We start from the raw sequence: 16634 nt of genomic DNA, 5'->3' as shown, positions 1-16634 counted from the left end.
GGCCGATAACGCAAGCACCAGTTGCCGCGGGGCGATTACCGATAGCGAATGACGCACCGACGAACTTTCTGAAGATCTGCCCCGCGACACATTCAAGCTTCACCATATTCGACAATTGACATCAGATTTCTCTCTCGATCTTGGTCAACACTCGTTGGGGTCTCAGACTCCTATTCCAAATATACGTCCGAAACCCCCGAGACTCATCATGTCTACACCAACGCCTACGCTCACACATCTCTCAACGCTCTCGCCGCCATCGAATTCGCGAACATGGCAAACCGCGCCCCACCCAAGTCTACCGATCGTTGCGACAGCCTGCTCGGATCGCTCCGTCCGCGTTTACAGCCTGACGTCCTTCACACTCCTCCATTCAATCACTGGGGGCCACAAGCGCTCCGTGCGTTCATGTAGTTGGAAACCGCACACCCAAGGGCAGTCAGTACTTGCTACCGGTTCCTTCGACAGCAGTGCAGGCATTTGGCGCAAAGAAGACGGTGACAGGTTGGAGCACGAGGTAGGCCGTGAGGTCGGTGACGAGGAAGACGAAGACTCGGAAGAATACCAATTTTCTTGCATACTCGACGGGCACGAGTCGGAGATCAAGTCACTCACTTGGTCACCTAGTGGACAATACCTGGCTACATGCTCACGCGACAAGAGTGTCTGGATCTGGGAGGAATTGGAGGACGATAATTTTGAGACGGTCGCGGTGCTGCAGGAACATGATGGCGATGTCAAGTGCGTCGCGTGGCATCCTGAGGAGGATCTACTCGTGTCAAGCAGCTATGATGACACAGTACGGTTCTACAGAGAGGATCAGGATGACTGGGTACAGGTAGCTGTTGTGGAGGGACACGGGATGACGGTTTGGTGGGCCGAGTTCGAGGGTTCGGGAATGTCGAAGCTCGACTTCAGGAGGCAAAGAGATGGGCTTGAGGAGAAGCAAATCAACCATCTTGAGGCGTTGGAGCAGAGTGGACCGCGGCTTGCGACATGTGCGGACGATTGTACAGTGCGCCTTTGGAGGAGAAAACCGAGAGAGGGCGCAAGCGCCCAAAATTCCGGCATGCCATCCATCATTCGTACCGCCGCTATTGACGAGGATTGGTATCAAGAAACTATCCTCCCGAAAGCCCACGACCGCGCTATCTACTCTGTCAGCTGGAGCCGCACCACCGGACTCCTTGTCAGCGCGGGCAGCGATGGTAAAATCGTGGTATACAAAGAAAGATGGAGAAGCCAGGAAACCAATGGCACTACAGACGCTGCAGCAATGGAGGGCATCGAGGCCGCTAACGGTGCTGTCGTTGAAGCGACTGAGGCATCGTTGACTGAATGGGACATTGTTGCAGAAATCTTCTCTGCGCACGACGTGTTTGAGATCAACCACGTCACATGGGCGAAAAGGGCAGACAAGGGCAAGCGCTGGGATGGCGAAGAAGTCATTGTTAGTACGGGTGATGAGGGTGAGGTTAGGGTATGGACTCTGGACGAAGCTGTTTTGAAGACCTAAGAAAAGGACGAAATCTGGGCCACGACAGAGCCGAACGTCTCCAATCGCGTTGTGTACATGCGACTCAAAGCTCATCAGCCAAGTACGATACTTGGGCAATGACAGGCTGCACACAACATTCGTGGACAACGCCTGGAGTTCTCAATCAACGCGACCAAGTAAGCACATATTGCACTGTGTTCATGTCGGTGGAGGGAATCATACGGGAGATCTAGAGCTTGGCCGCATAGATGGCGCAACAGCATAACTTTGTACACGTTACTACGGTAAATGCCTCAGTTCAGGGGCTCTGCCGTGTTGTCTTCTTTGGCCACGCTGCTGCTTGTGAGACACGATGACGACCCTCACGATCAGACGAAATTAATCAAGCTTGAGCCACCGTCCTGACGACAGCCTGCGTCCAGCTGCGTCAAGATCGCTTGCACGTGGGGTTCGCCACCGTTGCGCGTCTGTGGCTCTGCTTGCTGGGGGTGGTGCTTGGGCCGGATAGCGGCTTCGACGTCATACCATCTTTGGAGGATCTGCACTCGATCAGGGAACAACTTCAAAATTATGGGCTGATGCAATCTCGCGTGCACCGTGTCAACATCTCACAGCATACTCATAATTCCTGACATTGTAGCTCAGAGCATATCCTACTCCTACAGTACCTGATTGCGGCACCCGAGTCGTGTTCATTGCGCCTTCGATTGCTCCACTTCCTACCGGTAGCACCCGTATCTGCGCCCAAGCTCCTCGACCCCAGAATCGGCGCGCTTGACCGTCCATCTCTCGACCACCACCTTTTCAATGCGTATGTGCCATTGCTATTTACACCGCCGCAGCGACCAGTAATTTTGTAACGCGCATCTCCATTGCCACGCATGCCACCCAAGCGCAAGAGGTCCAACACTGTTGGCTCGGTCAAGAAAGACGGAATGGACGTCGTGCAGCCATCATCGCGCGACGCGTCCGACGAAGGCGCTGAGGACTCCGTGCTGCAGGAAGTCACATCGAAGAAAGAGCGCCAGGCCGAGTCAACGAAACGCGGACGCGCCGGAAACCCTAGCGACGAGAGCGATGCTGAGGATGATGACGAGCGCGTCAGCAAAAAGACCAGACGCTCTTCTGCCGACAGGCTCAAGAATGGCGAGAACGGAGAAGCAAGCACAATGCGCATGGAGGCGCCACCAGGCGCTGGTCTGACCGACCCCGCTGGCGGCTTTAAGACGAACCCTCCTGCGATGGACCGCCCAATTCGGGTATATGCAGATGGTGTTTTCGATCTGTTCCACATTGGCCATATGCGTGCGCTGCAGCAGGCCAAGACTGCATTCGCTCACCTCGCTCCCAACAATCCGCAAGTCGAGCTCGTAGTCGGCGTGACAGGGGACACTGAGACGCACAAGCGCAAGGGTCTTACAGTTCTGTCGGCGAGAGAGCGCGCGGAAAGTGTTCGACACTGCAAGTGGGTCGACGAGGTCATTCCAGACTGCCCTTGGATCGTCACGACCGACTTCCTCGAGAAACACAAGATCGACTACGTTGCGCACGACGATCTTCCTTATGGCGCAGATGAGGGGGATGACATTTATGGACCTATCAAGGAGAGGGGCATGTTTCTTGTCACTCAGCGAACGGAAGGTCTGAGCACAACAGGCATTATTACCAAGTAAGAATCCCAAGCCTGGAGCGATGCGAGCTGCGACTAACGCACTTAGGATTGTTCGCGATTACGACCAATACGTTGACCGCCAGCTGAAGCGTGGCACATCGCGCAAGGAGCTCAACGTCTCCTGGCTCAAGAAGAACGAGTTGGACCTCAAGCGCAACATGGTCGAGTTCCGCGACAGCATTAAAGCCAACTGGGCGACCACAGGTCAAGAACTTACAAAAGATTTCCGTCAATTTTGGCAGACGAGCCGCCCGGCCAGTCCAGCGAGAACGCCTACACGCGAACATGCAAATGCGATGGAACAGATTGCAGTTGACGCTCGATCACCGTCTGCGTTGTCGAGACTCAGCCATTTGGATATCCCACGTGGTAACGCGGAGAGGGGAAGCACCGAGTTTGCAGCTGGTTACAACTTGGGCCTGATAGGCGGTGTAAGGGCATGGGTGCGTATTCCTTCATTGCGATCGCGAACTAGGTACTGATCATGCGCAGATGGCTAGGAGCCGTCGTAACCTGAATGACAGCAGACCTCAGAGTCCCTCAAACAGCAGCGAAGACGAACGCGAAGACCGCAGTCCGCAAGCTGAGCCTCGCCGAGGGCGAAGCGGAAGGAAGGGTGATGACCTAGATATTGAGGCTTAGATGGCTTCTTTTGTCTCTGGCGTCATACCACCGACTCCGGATAAAGGGCAGCCGCCATTCGAGCAAACCAAGACACAGACTCTTTGCGCCAGCCCGCGATAGCTTATGCGCCGTCAACTCGTTTGAGCAGCTACGACATCCAGTACGACTTCAAGACACGTGGCAATGTGATTATTTCCAAATTGGGACAACAGCTTGCGATTCACCATTCATACCCTCTTTTCCAGTCGGTCTTGCACTTAGCCTCACGAAACTTGTCTATTAATACATTTCTGCCGAGACACAGATATGATTTTGCCAGTCAATGGAACGATGCATACAATGGCACAGCGCAGCAAACTGTACCTCCCTCTCCCTCATGGTAACAATTAATACATGATTCTATTGGTTGCCTTCAAACAGTCTTTTCTTCATTTGCGCAACATCTGTCTGCATCCGCCTATAGTTTGTTGATTGCAGCTTGTCAAGCGTGATAATGTCTGCTTGTGATGGCCAGCGAGCATTATTTCAGACCACGCGATATACAACTGATCAACAGCAGGAGGCTTTTCGCCTGGCAAGTGTTTAAAGCAGATCTTGATATCGTTCCACTGGCAAAAATAGCGACCAACAAGCCAGATCATCACCACGATTCACCACGATTATGTGCACCCTAACGTTCGCCCGAGGTTCATGTGCCTGCATACCAATGCCGGATGAGCGAATGTATGACCTCTGTCTCATTGCACGATCTCGCAGCCCCGTCCGAGCTTGTCCGACAGCCAAATGTACCATCGGCATAGCGAGATATGCTCGAGCCTGCGATTGGTGCTGGAAGTCGGCACTCGCACACAAGAAGAAGGTGGACAAGGACTATGTTCGGGATAGAAACATGAGACGGGGAGAGCAGCACGTCCGCAAGCTGGAATTGGAAAAAACGAAGGAGCAATGGAGGGGCGAGATCGATCAATCCGAAAATGCTGTGAGCGGAGTACGCTGAATGAAGGTGAAGCAGCCAATGAAGACAAACATCCATGGGCGCCGCACTGTGGATCGAGAGGCACGTCGCGACTGCTGTCTGGAGAGCCGCGGCTGCGTGAATGGACAGCGACAAGCCCCCGATGCTAAGGATGCAGGCGGGGTTGGAGATGAGTGGAGCGGAGAGTGATGCGTTGTACTGAGACAGAGCGTGCTTCGATAGCGAGCGATAGTGTTCATAGCATCATCAGAGAAATGCCAGGTTGCGCAATGATCAGTGACAGTCCGTTGCTAGGCTGTCTGCCATCAGGCTGTTACGAATAGTGAGGTAAGCTTTAGGTCCGTTCTCAATACCTACCTAGTCAGATGTTCGAGACATACCATTATTTTCTTCGCAGATAGAGACGAAGCAGCCAGTAATAACGACCAACGTTTACCTAGTCAGGCACACCGCAAGCGCTAGGATGTCTTCCTCCTCGCCTTCCATCCACACAGCCGCGGCTGCTTCGGTTCAGCACAAGTCCTCAGCCCTACATATATACCTTTGCATGGGCCTTTCTGAGTGCACTTGCACCTTCGTCCGTGCCTCGAACCACTCTCACTCAGGAAAGGGTGGGCCCGGTCACCGACCAGACCAGTCCGTACAAAACCCACGCGCCTCGTCCTCGGTACCAGCATGTTCCCGTCTGCAGTCTCTCTTATTCACACAGCACTTGTCTCACCGCACATGAGAGGTTGCTCCATCTTTGCCATCTGCAGTCTCTTACACTATCTCCACAACGATCCCACGACAACCAAGTCAGTGGCAATGCCAATCCCACGGCCATTCGTCGGTACATCATAGAATCAGTGGCAATGTTGACGTTTCACATCCTGTTCACGCAAGAACACGCTCACCGTAACCTCACAAGATTCGGTTGGAGACGATGCCATGTTGAACGCAGAATGCTGGACGCGAGTTTGACGCGTGCCATGCCCCGTTAACAATCGCCAGACGACACGATAAGCGAGGCCTCCGTCCGGTCAGTTGCTGCACGCATCGTCAGAATTTGCTTTTCCCGTCAGATGCGGTCGCAATGGTTGGCGAGAAAATGCTCCGAAGTGCTCGCCCTGGTTTAATGAAAAGTGAGGCTGCTCGTGACGGTTGCGGCGGCGCCAGCCAATCTCGGCTGTGCCCTCCATTTCAGCTAAACTGCATGCGTTGCTTGGAATGACATGCCTGCATATCGCCCTCTGGTCAGCAGCTGCGACCATGACTTTTGACAGCAGCCGAGCAGGCGCTACTGCGGCTCCGCGACGGTGGCATCGACTCTAATCATGGATCAGCTCCGGGAAATCAGCGGTGTGTTGCCGGGAAGGCCTGTTTTGCAGCTTCACACTTGCGGTGCTCCGAGTAACGGGTCGCGAACGCCCCAGCGCCGCCATCTGTCGTGCTGCGGCGATCGGCAGCGCGTATTAAGTATTGACGTTAGTATTGGCTGCACATCTTAAGATACGGTCAGAGCATAAGCACTGGACGGCTCGTTGTTCTGCTTGTTACCTCCTTTCTTCCAAGTAATGCAAGGGCTGACCCTCTGACTTCAGCCTCTTTCACAACCAGCTAAACAGCGCTCACCCCAAGAACGAGTCAGACGCTGTTTGAATTCCGCAACACACCTTGCAGCAGTCTCACACCTTGCCGCTGCATATCCGCTACCTTCAGTAGTATCCGCCTGTCTGTCTCTCTGCTTCTGTCTTCTTTGGCTCTGTTTCGTTTTCGCTTTGCTTTTCCTGCAAAGCTGCACTGTTACGAAGCCGTCTCTTCAAGCTTCCGCAAACGTCGTTGTGTTCAATCAGCACAACTGACCTCTTTGTCCTCCCTTCTACTATGTCAGCATCACACAAACCTTGAGACTTGCGTCCGAAAGATTCTTTAGATCTACCATCGACGTGGGCACAAGTCAAAAGGTACACCTTACTCAAGCGTACAGACGCACCTTGCAAGCCTGACTCAGATCTGTCTCGCTGGTTCATGCGGGAGCTTGCGGCTTCTGTCAAACATACTGCGAACACGTTTTCAGCTTGCGTCTCGCAAACGCCTTGTCTTGTATGGTTTGGTCGCTGACTTGTCGCAGCTTGCGCTTGTAGCAACACATGCGCTTTGTCGTCGTTCGCCTCTCCAAAACTTATCATCACCGCTTCCATCTCTCTTGCCAATATTGCGCATATTTCAGGGGCCTTGACACATGAAAGAACGTCGTTCATTACACAATAACCGCGACTGCTTCTGTAATCAAGAAGTCATGGGTACCCAGACACCGAAAGCTGCCGGCAGCAATGCTTCTGCTCTCCGGGCCACCGAACATACTTACGCCGTACGACCAGCCGTAGAAAGGAAGAGAACTGCGTCGGTATCATCGTGGCATGGGTCACTCCCCAGTCGCGAAGTTCAACCACATGCTGGGCACGACAAGAGACCAAGGGAGCCGTATGCTGTACAGTCAGCGCGAACGCCATCGAACTCACCGCCCCAAACTCTAAACATACCAGAACAGCTTGCTGAGCTACTCATCACCATGATTCCCGGTCCTGAAGGAGAGGAGCTGGCTGAGGCATTCCGTGAAGGATCAGATCTACCACCGATCACACGACAGTCATTGAGCGAGCTCGACATCCAGAACATCGTCACGAACATCAGATTACGACACGACGTTAACTTTGACCGTGATCTCAGCTTCCGGCCAAACCTGGATGGGGCAAAAGGGCAAGAGAAGGTCAACTTGGCACAGCGATACTGGAGCGCGTTGGTAGCGGAGTTGGAGCTCTACAGTCGCTTATTCCGGGGGACACCGCCGTTACTAGAGATGGACACGACCGACTGGCCAGCCATTGTTCGTCACGCTGAAAGACGTATACCAAAGATATTCCAGACCATCCGCGACGTGCTGAAGAGCCTTGTACCCGATCGCGATCACTCAAGAGTAGAGGAGCACCTGGATGTGGCGATGTTGATGCAGCAGATCGAAAGAGGGATCTGTGATCTTGTGGGTTTGTCTGAGTGGATGTCATGTCTTTTGAAGGAACATTGCGCGCCAATGAGGGATCAATGGGTGGACAAAATGGTCGCATACACTCGAACCGGAGTAGCGCAGAACAAGCCGGAGACTATCGTGAAAGGATTATGTGAGCTTCTAGGGATATTGGAGTCGATGAAGCTAGTAAGCAGTATCAGGTCTTGAATCGTTTAGCTCTAACACCAACCAGGACGTCGCAAATCATCAGATCCGGAACCTCAAGACCCTTCTCATTGAAGACACAGTCAACTTCGAGACGCACTACCACCTTGAAAAATTGGTCAACGGCAGAGCACGTGTCAACGTCCAGACTGTACAGAAGTGGTATCAATCCGCTACTCTGGAGTTCGCATCACTCTGTGCGAGTCAATGCGATTCGTCGTCTCTTGGCCTTGAGGTGTTCGTTCGTGGCGTGACAGCTACATTGTTTGGTCAAGACGGGCGGTCTGACTTCCCCGAAGCCATGTACCTTGACACCGACCGACTACAGCTCATAAAAGCAGAGATCGAAGACAAAATTTTCTTCGAGGTCTGCCTGAATATGTTCGCAGGCCTTCTGCAGCAATTTAACTACCAGGGACCAAGCCTGTCGACAACACGCCAACAGCTGATATCATCACTCGTAGCAGTTATGGGCGAGTCGAGCGTTGGTTATGGACCACATCAGTGGATGGCCAACTCTGAAGCACTTTCATTGGAGATACTGAGACAAGCGTCCAATCTTGCTGGCCGACCTACAGCCTACGACCACGACAATCTGTCAAGTGCAAACCACCATCTTCGTCACCTGTTCTTCAGCACATTCACAACCCAGGCTCGCAACCTCGAAGCTTCCGTGCTACCCATGATTTTGGCTACAATCGACAAGCATAAGGACTCATCCCCCATGGAGCTCTTCAACACTCTCGTTCCTGCTGCAGCATCTACGACAATTCCACCCGTGCACACTGCACCATCCACTACCGATACGTTTATTTCCCATCGACTGCTCTATCCAGATACAGGCAAACTTTCAGACATCGCGAAGCGCATCTCCCATATTATCATCTTGCATTGGCGCGTCTGGGGCAATATCACCTACGTACAGGAAGACGCAATCACAACACACCCTGCATCCACGATGGTGACCCAGCCCGCGGATTTGACAGTCCCTTCTTGCATAAGGACCGGCGATGCGCTAAATACTTACGAAGAAACCCACGTCGCCCATGAGGAACCTTCGCAGTGATATCGCATTCATTTCCTTTTCTTTCCGCATTATAGCATCGGCGCACTGGCGTTTTGGTGCATCTTCTCTACGATACCACTTCATGTACCAAAAGTATTGCTGGGGTGGGTATGCCAAAGGATACAGGCAAGCATGAAGTTGAAGCGCTGACATCGTTCCTTGAAATTCATTTACTGCTGTCAAGGTCTTCTTTTTAGCGATACACCAAGCATGGATTGGTGTTTAGGAGTTCATGTAGCTAGCTTTCTCAGGTTCTATAGCTGTAGAAGACAGCCTCGTAGGTAATAAGTTGATGACAGCAACTTTAATCACCGCGCATGCATTGTTCCATCCTACACACAAATTTACATGTAATCTGTAGAGAGCTTTGCACGGACGACAGGCAAAACATTTATTGGACATATGTGCAAACGTGATGAATAGCCTCCTCGGAACTCGGAATGGTACTTCGGAGCTCTGGGTGCGCTAGATGTGTCCGGCCTCCGACGATTCGGTAATCCTTGCCCTCTCGTTGGTAGGACATTATTCGGCAGTCTGAGGCAAGGTGCGATGCATCAAGTAAAACTCCGGGCCTTTCTTTCAGGGCGAGCAATATAAGCAATCAATTCTGCTCACATCTCGGCCTCACGCACAGTACAGGTTCTTTTTAGCTGACAAACGTTCACATCACCACGGGTTGTACAAGACTTGGACTCCTCGGTTGTCGATCCCTGTCCGCCACCTGAGCACCCTCCACCAACTTTTGCACCGGGAACGCTTTATAACCGACCCGACTTTGTATATATTGTACTCCACACGAAACGCATTCCTGCTCTCCGCTCGCTTCACCTGTCGCACGACCTCACACAACCACACCCGTCCCCTACGCATCGTACATCGTCGCCATGTCGTTCTCGTCGCTCGTCTCAGACATTGCATACCGCAATCCTAGCAGGCCCGAACTGCGCTCAGCAGCCTCCGAAGCTGGACGCTCATATGCCAGCACAGCTGCTACCAGCGTCAGCATATCTGGTGATATCAAGAGTCAACTACACGGAGGGTACTCGCATCCTCTAGCACGAGCATGGCAGGCAGAGCGACAGCTTACAAAGGTGCGCTTCAAAGCGCTGCGATTGCGTCGCGCGCTCACTGACATTATCTAGTCGATGCTCATTTACCCACTCTTCATTTCAGACCAGCCTGATGAAGAGACGCTTATTCCTTCCCTGCCAAACCAGCACCGCCGAGGCCTGAACAAGCTTGTACCCTACCTGAAACCGCTCGTCGAGAAGGGCCTGAAGTCGGTCATTCTCTTTGGTGTCCCGATCGCACCGAACGCCAAGGACGCCCTCGGCAGCAACGCAGATGATCCCAAGGGCCCCGTCATTAGGGCTATCCGCCTCCTCCGTCGCACATTCCCTGACCTCTTCATCACCGCAGACGTCTGCCTCTGCGAATACACATCACATGGACACTGTGGCATCTTGAGAGACGATGGTAGCCTGAACAACCAGCTTTCGGTGGAGCGCATTAGCGATGTTGCCATCTCGTACGCGTTAGCTGGTGCACATTGTGTTGCGCCTTCAGACATGAATGATGGACGCATTCGCGCAATCAAGCTGAAGCTGATCGAAGCTGGCATTGCTCACCAGGTTGTGCTGATGTCATACTCTGCCAAGTTCTCTGGGTGCTTATACGGACCCTTCCGCGACGCTGCAGGCTCAGTCCCTTCATTCGGCGACCGACGATGCTACCAGCTGCCACCGGGTGGTCGTGGTCTTGCACGACGAGCGATTACACGAGACATCAACGAGGGTGCAGACATCATTATGGTGAAGCCTGCGAGCCAGTATCTGGATATCATCAGCGACGCGAAAGAGATTGGCAAGGACATGCCAGTCGCAGCGTACCAAGTGTCTGGCGAGTACGCAATGATTCACGCAGCAGCCGCAGCGGGCGTCTTCGACCTGCGTGCCATGGCTGAGGAAGCCACGCAGGGTATTCTGCGAGCAGGTGCTACGATCATTGTCAGCTACTTCACACCAGAGTTCCTAGACTGGCTTGGCAACTAGTGCAGTCTTCGCATTGTTTTTGTCGCGTATCTATGTGTTCAACGATACCTTGTTTTCGGCATTTCCAAAAGGATATATTGGGACCCGGCGTTAAATATCCACGACTGTTAATTCACGATCTACACTTCTGCACCCGAGATGGCCTGATAGTTTTAGCTGCGTACTGTGTCATCTCACGCTTATCAGGCAAGGTTGATCTGTGATGTATTGCGAGCTGTGATGTATTGTACAAGACTCCTTGTTGCACAGACGTCGCTCCTTGTCTTTGCCCGACACGTCTAGCACTGGAAATGGATCGGACTAGTAATCATATCTACTTGATGGAAACATATAGGCTATAAGCTCGTTTCTAGCAAGCACTTCCACAGTAGTGATCTTACCGTTCATGAGCCAACAAACCTAACAGCTAGAGGCGAAGACAATGACCTGCCTGTTAACACCATGGCCGACTACCATGCCTCCGCACCACTCAGTTTCAATGGCACCATCACCATCCTTTGTCCGCTCTCATCCACCTCAGGCAATCTCCCACCCCTAACATTGATCTGCAAGCTCTGATGTAACAACCTTGGCGCTCCCAGTGCAGCATCTCTTTGGCGCCTCATTGTGACAAATTCCTCTCTCGATCTGCCAGTCATAACATGTTTGTTCCTCTCCTTATGTTGATCCACGGTCATGAACGGCATGGGCATCTTCCTATCCTCGGGCGGATAATCATGGCCCGTCCAGATCCTTGTCTCGCCGGGGAAAGCCAGCAGCTTCTGACTCGACTCCCAGAGCTGGTGTGCACTGCCACCGGGAAAGTCGGTGCGAGCGGTTCCTATATCGCTGTGGAACAGCGAGTCGCCGCAGAAGACGTTGCGGCCGATGCAGTAGCCCATGTGGTCTGGTGTATGGCCAGGAAGATGGATGGCTTTGATCTGCAGGTTGCCTGCATTGAAGATCTCGTCATCAGAGAAAAGACGGTCGAAGACGAGTTCATACTGTGTTGCTGGGACACCGTAGCGTTTGCCAAAGAGCTTTTGGACTTGCACAATGCGCTGCCCGATTCCAATCTCTGGTCGTGTGCCAGTCTTGCCCAGCTGTGCTTGGAGATACGATGCAGCGCTCAAGTGGTCGGCGTGAGCGTGGGTTTCAAGGATATATCGTACGTCATATCCCTTTGCCGTGATCAGGGAAAGTAAGGCATCGGCTGAAGCTGTTTTGATGCTGGAGCTGCCAGATTCGAAGTCCAGGACGGGGTCAATAACAACGGCCGCTTTGGTTGAAGGGTCGCCGACAATATATTGGAAGGTACCTGTTGCTGGCTCAAAAACGGGATGTACTGTTGGTTCAGACATTGCGCGGGATTGTGTATGCTGCTGCAGATGCTGATGGGTGCTGTAGTGCCTGAGTAGTGTACTATTCGGCACGTGAAGAGAGGTCTGAGCCCGCGGTTGTAGATGGGCCAACTTCGACTTTATTCTGCGGTAACTTGGACTAATTCGCTGTGGAAGGTCACTGTTGAGGTTTATGATTGCAGAAAACGAGGCGGGCTCAAGTATCGGGTTTGAATATCGAATCTGTATAATATTCAAAGGAACTGAACGTATCTTAACCATTTCATGAACCGAGCATGTGCGATCAGTTATATATGAGAGAGTACTTATACTGTCATAAATTTTCGACCCCGACGTTCGTTGCTACTGCATTGCATCTTGTTCGGCGACCATCGTGTAGTTGTAGGCCGAGTATGGTGGCAACCCTGACGCATGACGAATACGAGACAAGCATCACGTTGAATGATTCGCCTGAACTACTTATGTTTTACTCAATGACTATGTGCGACGCTCCGCGTCGGCGACGTTGCTTGCAATCGGCTCGGCGACGTTGTTGTGGAGCCGGGAGCTCGCGGAGGAGCGCAGCAACACCAGTCTCATCACCGAGGAGCCGACGGTCCTTGACCGATGTTCCGTAAAGGCAGGGGGCTCAACTCGCACGACTGATGATCGTATGTTTGCGGAGTAACACAGCAATGAATTTGAAAGCCAGTCGCGGCGACGCTAGTCTGCTTACCGGTAGCGCGTATGATGTGATTGCGGGTCTCAAAATCTACAGCTTCTGAGGCGTGAGTTCTTAGCAACCGCGTTCAAGGACCTGATTGCAGCTGTGAGCGTTGTCGAAGACCAGTGACAGAGCTTACAAAAAAGGCCGGGATTTACAAGTTGCAAACTCGTCTTAAAAGGAGAGCACTACCTGCTCACAACATGTTCAGCAGCCGCGTCACGTGCCAGATGGCGCAAAAGGCATCTGCCCGTACTTTCGCTACCGTTAGCACCGCATCAAGGAACCACAGGATTGTCGTAGTAGGCGCTGGTGCAGCGGGCTCTTCGATCTCGCACCAGCTTCTACGCACCGGAAAATTCCAGGCAGAGGATATCGCTGTGGTAGACCCAGCCGAATACCACCACTACCAGCCAGGATGGACACTTGTTGGTGGCGGCCTCAAGAACAAGGAAGACTTAAGGCGACCTCTGGCGCCAATCCTCGATTCTAAGTTGAAGCTCTACGCCAACAGCGTCGGTAGCTTCACACCGGAGGACAACAGCATCACCCTCGGTAACGGTGACAGGCTCAATTACGAGCACCTCATTGTCGTGCCCGGCATCAAGGTCGATAGTTCTAGCATCTCCGGTCTTCCAGAAGCTCTTGCCGACTCCTCGTCGAACGTTTCTACCATCTACACCTACGAAACATGCGACAAGGCAGCCCGCGACATTCAGGCTTTCAAGAAGGGCACAGCGATTTTCACACAGCCCGCAGGCGTCATCAAGTGCGCCGGTGCACCACAGAAAGTAATGTGGCTTGCGTGGGACCGCTGGTCCAATGCTGGGCTGTACAAGAAGAACGACTCAAGCTCGTCCATCGACATCTCTTTCGCAACCGGCCTCCCAACCATGTTCGGTGTACCCAAGTACGCTGCTGCTCTCGAGAAGTTGCGGGTTGACCGTGGTATCGAAGGACTATTCGCACACGATCTAGTCTCCATCGATGGACAGACTGCAATCTTCAAGACCAGCACCGGCGACAAGATTGAAAAGAAGTTCGATCTGCTGCACGCAGTCCCTAAGATGGGCCCCCATGCATTTGTCAAGGAGAGCGCTCTGGCCGATGCTGCAGGCTACGTCGACGTCGACAACGCCACGCTCCGTCACAAAAAGTACGCCAATGTCTGGTCCGCGGGTGATGCTTCGTCGCTCCCAACCTCCAAGACCGCGGCTGCGGTCACCGCACAGGCACCAATTTTAGTTTCCAACATTCTGAAATCGATTGAGAACAAGCAGCATGAGCTCAACGCTGACTACGACGGCTACACATCCTGCCCGCTCACAACAGGTGAGAAGGAAGTCCTGCTCGCGGAGTTCAAGTATGGTGGTGTGCCTAAGGAAACCTTTGGACGCATTCTTGGCCTTGATCAGGGCGTGCCGAGGAAGGCATTCTACTATCTCAAGAAGGATTTCTTCCCCTGGGTCTACCAGAACTACATGGTGAAGGGACAGTGGGGTGGCCCGAATGGGTTTATGAAATAAAGTAGTCTGTAAGTTACGTGTTTGCAGGTTGGAAATTCCTGGCAACGGATAGAGTTGCTCAAAAGCAAAAGATACCATGTACGTCATAGAATGTTAACAGTTGAACTTGAGGAACACTTTTCAGCAAACGCGCACAAAGTCCAATTCAATCAAAGTCGTTTACCCAAAACGAGTTAGAACGCGTCATACGACAATAGGAGGGTTTCGTTTGGCGATTGCGCAATACTTGTCAAGCTCACCTTCACTTCAACACTTGGACGTAAACAAACAGCGACGCGGCAGCACGGTGCTCAAAAGCTAGGCAGCAGCAACCTCATCTTGGCCAGTCATACTAATTTTGCAATTTCCGTAGCACCAACGATAGTTCTCCCATCATCGACCTTTCGTATTGTCTCGCGCGTCCCCGACTCCAGGACAGGTTGACACGGCACCCTCCTCCACCAGGCAACTTTTCGCACCTTAATCGCCACCGCACACTAAACACTTCGCTCGAACACAACCAGAGCGAAGGAGCCATGGCGCCCAACGACTCTCGTTACATGCTTCCCCTGCACAGCAGGATCTTTTCACGCAGTGCCTCAAGACTCAACCTTCGTTCCGAACGACAAAATGAGAGATCCGACTTATCTTCATCACGTCGCCCAGGGACAAGCCATACGGCCATCTCAGCATACTCTACGCCAGACCTGACCATCACTGCGCTACCACCGTTTGAGCAGCCGCCAGTGCCGCAGATCCCTGAGCAGTTCCGCAATTTGGCGCCAATCCAGACCCAAGAGCCCAACCAGAGTGGACTGACCATATCTGCTCTCCTTTTGCCAATCAAGAGCGCAAAGAATAGGAAGGGAGGTTGGCGCAGACTGAAGGTACAAGTGAAGAAGGTTTTCACGTTTAGACGCCAGAAGAAGAGGGACTCAAGAGTGAGTGAGATCAGCCAGGGACCGATGGAAATTGGATCGCCGTACAACTTCAGGCATGTCCAGACGTGGGGATGCAAGCCGATGCTTACACCAGGAGTAGCTACTACGGCAGAGACAGCCACTGTGACTGCTGACAAAGGCCGCGGCAACTTGGATGTAGGAATGGGCCATGGTCTCGATGACGGCTTGGGCAGCACACCAGGTACTAGACAGGGTAGCGGAGCAAGGGCAAATGCCGGAGCGACTGGTGCAGCAACATCATCCAGGGGACTCGGAAAGCAAGATGGCGAAGGAACGGCGATTGCAGACGATGATGACGACAGCGACTGGGAAGACTACGAACATACGAGGGTATTTGGTGAGTACCATAACTAGGAGGCTAACGGAGGAGCTGATATTGGAAGAGAGACAAGAAGGTCGGAGATCAAGACAATTGGAGAAGAGGGACAGCATGGAACCCTTGGTCGTTCGAGGGAGAATCAAGGTATCTCTATCAACAGAGACCTTCCCGTTCAGATTGCGAGGTGGGTTTTGGAAGGATGAAAAGGTAACAAATTGTTTACGGTGGAAGTGATAGTTCTGGTCTTGACATTCAGCTCATGACGGGTTCTCACGAGAGAACTTCCCGCCAATGCGGCTTTGGTAGCGTAGTATCGTGTAAAGTATTATCCCCTTCGTCTTTCAAGTCCATTCCGTACATGCATAAATCTGAGGCTCATACGATTAACAGAGAGCGATGGACGTTGTATAGTGAGTCCTTACGCAGCGCGCCTCGCTGAGCCGCGGTATAAACACGACGTGCTTCGACAAGCGATGGCTGTGCTGATTCATCCATTCCAGTAGCTGCATATACCATGAAAACGCAATGATCGACTCGTTGCGCCTAACTGTGCTTCTCGCTTCCACAAACCTACAGAGGTATATCGCACGGGGTATCTCAAATTCAAACGCCAGTGCTATGCAAAACATTCTTGTCCAACCTTCATAGCTTCCACAAACTCGGTTGGATCGGTTCCAACCGGAAGCTAGCTGTTGTAGTAGCCA

At 52.6% G+C, this 16634-nt stretch overlaps 7 protein-coding genes across 7 annotated transcripts; 6 read left to right on the top strand and 1 right to left on the bottom strand.

Annotated features, from left to right (window-relative positions):
- The first annotated feature begins 2 nt into the window (after positions 1-2).
- On the top strand, positions 3-1553 carry C7974DRAFT_132424 (putative cytosolic iron-sulfur protein assembly protein 1). The gene has a single exon (XM_046135409.1). It carries the CDS (start codon positions 209-211, stop codon positions 1514-1516), a length of 1308 nt encoding a protein of 435 aa, XP_046000505.1. The 5' UTR covers positions 3-208; the 3' UTR covers positions 1517-1553.
- An 826-nt stretch (positions 1554-2379) lies between these two features.
- Positions 2380-3812, top strand: C7974DRAFT_306369 (uncharacterized protein; the record flags this gene model as incomplete). The annotated part of the gene is made up of 3 exons (XM_046138075.1): positions 2380-3167; positions 3217-3613; positions 3663-3812. The coding sequence occupies 3 exons, from the start codon at positions 2380-2382 to the stop codon at positions 3810-3812; spliced, it is 1335 nt and encodes a 444-aa protein (XP_046000504.1).
- A 3239-nt stretch (positions 3813-7051) lies between these two features.
- Positions 7052-9050, top strand: C7974DRAFT_304898 (T-complex protein 11-domain-containing protein; the record flags this gene model as incomplete). Its single annotated transcript, XM_046137997.1, has 2 exons — positions 7052-7966; positions 8013-9050. The coding sequence occupies 2 exons, from the start codon at positions 7052-7054 to the stop codon at positions 9048-9050; spliced, it is 1953 nt and encodes a 650-aa protein (XP_046000503.1).
- Positions 9051-9934: 884 nt separating this feature from the next.
- C7974DRAFT_410444 (uncharacterized protein) lies at positions 9935-11101 on the top strand (the record flags this gene model as incomplete). Its single annotated transcript, XM_046143472.1, has 2 exons — positions 9935-10141; positions 10193-11101. 2 exons carry the CDS (start codon positions 9935-9937, stop codon positions 11099-11101), a joined length of 1116 nt encoding a protein of 371 aa, XP_046000502.1.
- A 449-nt stretch (positions 11102-11550) lies between these two features.
- C7974DRAFT_432028 (beta-lactamase-like protein) lies at positions 11551-12441 on the bottom strand (the record flags this gene model as incomplete). The annotated part of the gene is made up of 1 exon (XM_046144819.1): positions 11551-12441. One exon carries the CDS (start codon positions 12439-12441, stop codon positions 11551-11553), a length of 891 nt encoding a protein of 296 aa, XP_046000501.1.
- A 612-nt stretch (positions 12442-13053) lies between these two features.
- On the top strand, positions 13054-15100 carry C7974DRAFT_132289 (uncharacterized protein). Its single transcript, XM_046135407.1, has 2 exons — positions 13054-14678; positions 15023-15100. Exon 1 carries the CDS (start codon positions 13348-13350, stop codon positions 14668-14670), a length of 1323 nt encoding a protein of 440 aa, XP_046000500.1. The 5' UTR covers positions 13054-13347; the 3' UTR covers positions 14671-14678; positions 15023-15100.
- Positions 14980-16390, top strand: C7974DRAFT_132300 (uncharacterized protein). Its single transcript, XM_046135408.1, has 2 exons — positions 14980-15948; positions 15995-16390. Exons 1-2 carry the CDS (start codon positions 15186-15188, stop codon positions 16162-16164), a joined length of 933 nt encoding a protein of 310 aa, XP_046000499.1. The 5' UTR covers positions 14980-15185; the 3' UTR covers positions 16165-16390.
- The last annotated feature ends 244 nt before the right edge of the window (positions 16391-16634 follow it).

Source organism: Boeremia exigua (assembly GCF_020726555.1).
Source record: "Boeremia exigua strain MPI-SDFR-AT-0100 chromosome Unknown C7974scaffold_3, whole genome shotgun sequence".
Lineage (NCBI taxonomy): Eukaryota > Fungi > Ascomycota > Dothideomycetes > Pleosporales > Didymellaceae > Boeremia > Boeremia exigua.
The sequence above is the reverse complement of the archived record's forward strand: the minus strand, read 5'-3'. Positions and strand labels throughout refer to the sequence as shown.

Excerpts from the sequence above, each read along its gene's own strand:
- C7974DRAFT_132300 (XM_046135408.1), top strand. The coding sequence starts at position 15,186 with ATGGCGCCCAACGACTCTCGTTACATGCTTCCCCTGCACAGCAGGATC. Across the intron at positions 15,949-15,994 it reads CGAACATACGAGGGTATTTG|AGAGACAAGAAGGTCGGAGA; the intron begins GTGAGTACCATA and ends TGATATTGGAAG.
- C7974DRAFT_132424 (XM_046135409.1), top strand. The coding sequence starts at position 209 with ATGTCTACACCAACGCCTACGCTCACACATCTCTCAACGCTCTCGCCG.
- C7974DRAFT_132289 (XM_046135407.1), top strand. The coding sequence starts at position 13,348 with ATGTTCAGCAGCCGCGTCACGTGCCAGATGGCGCAAAAGGCATCTGCC.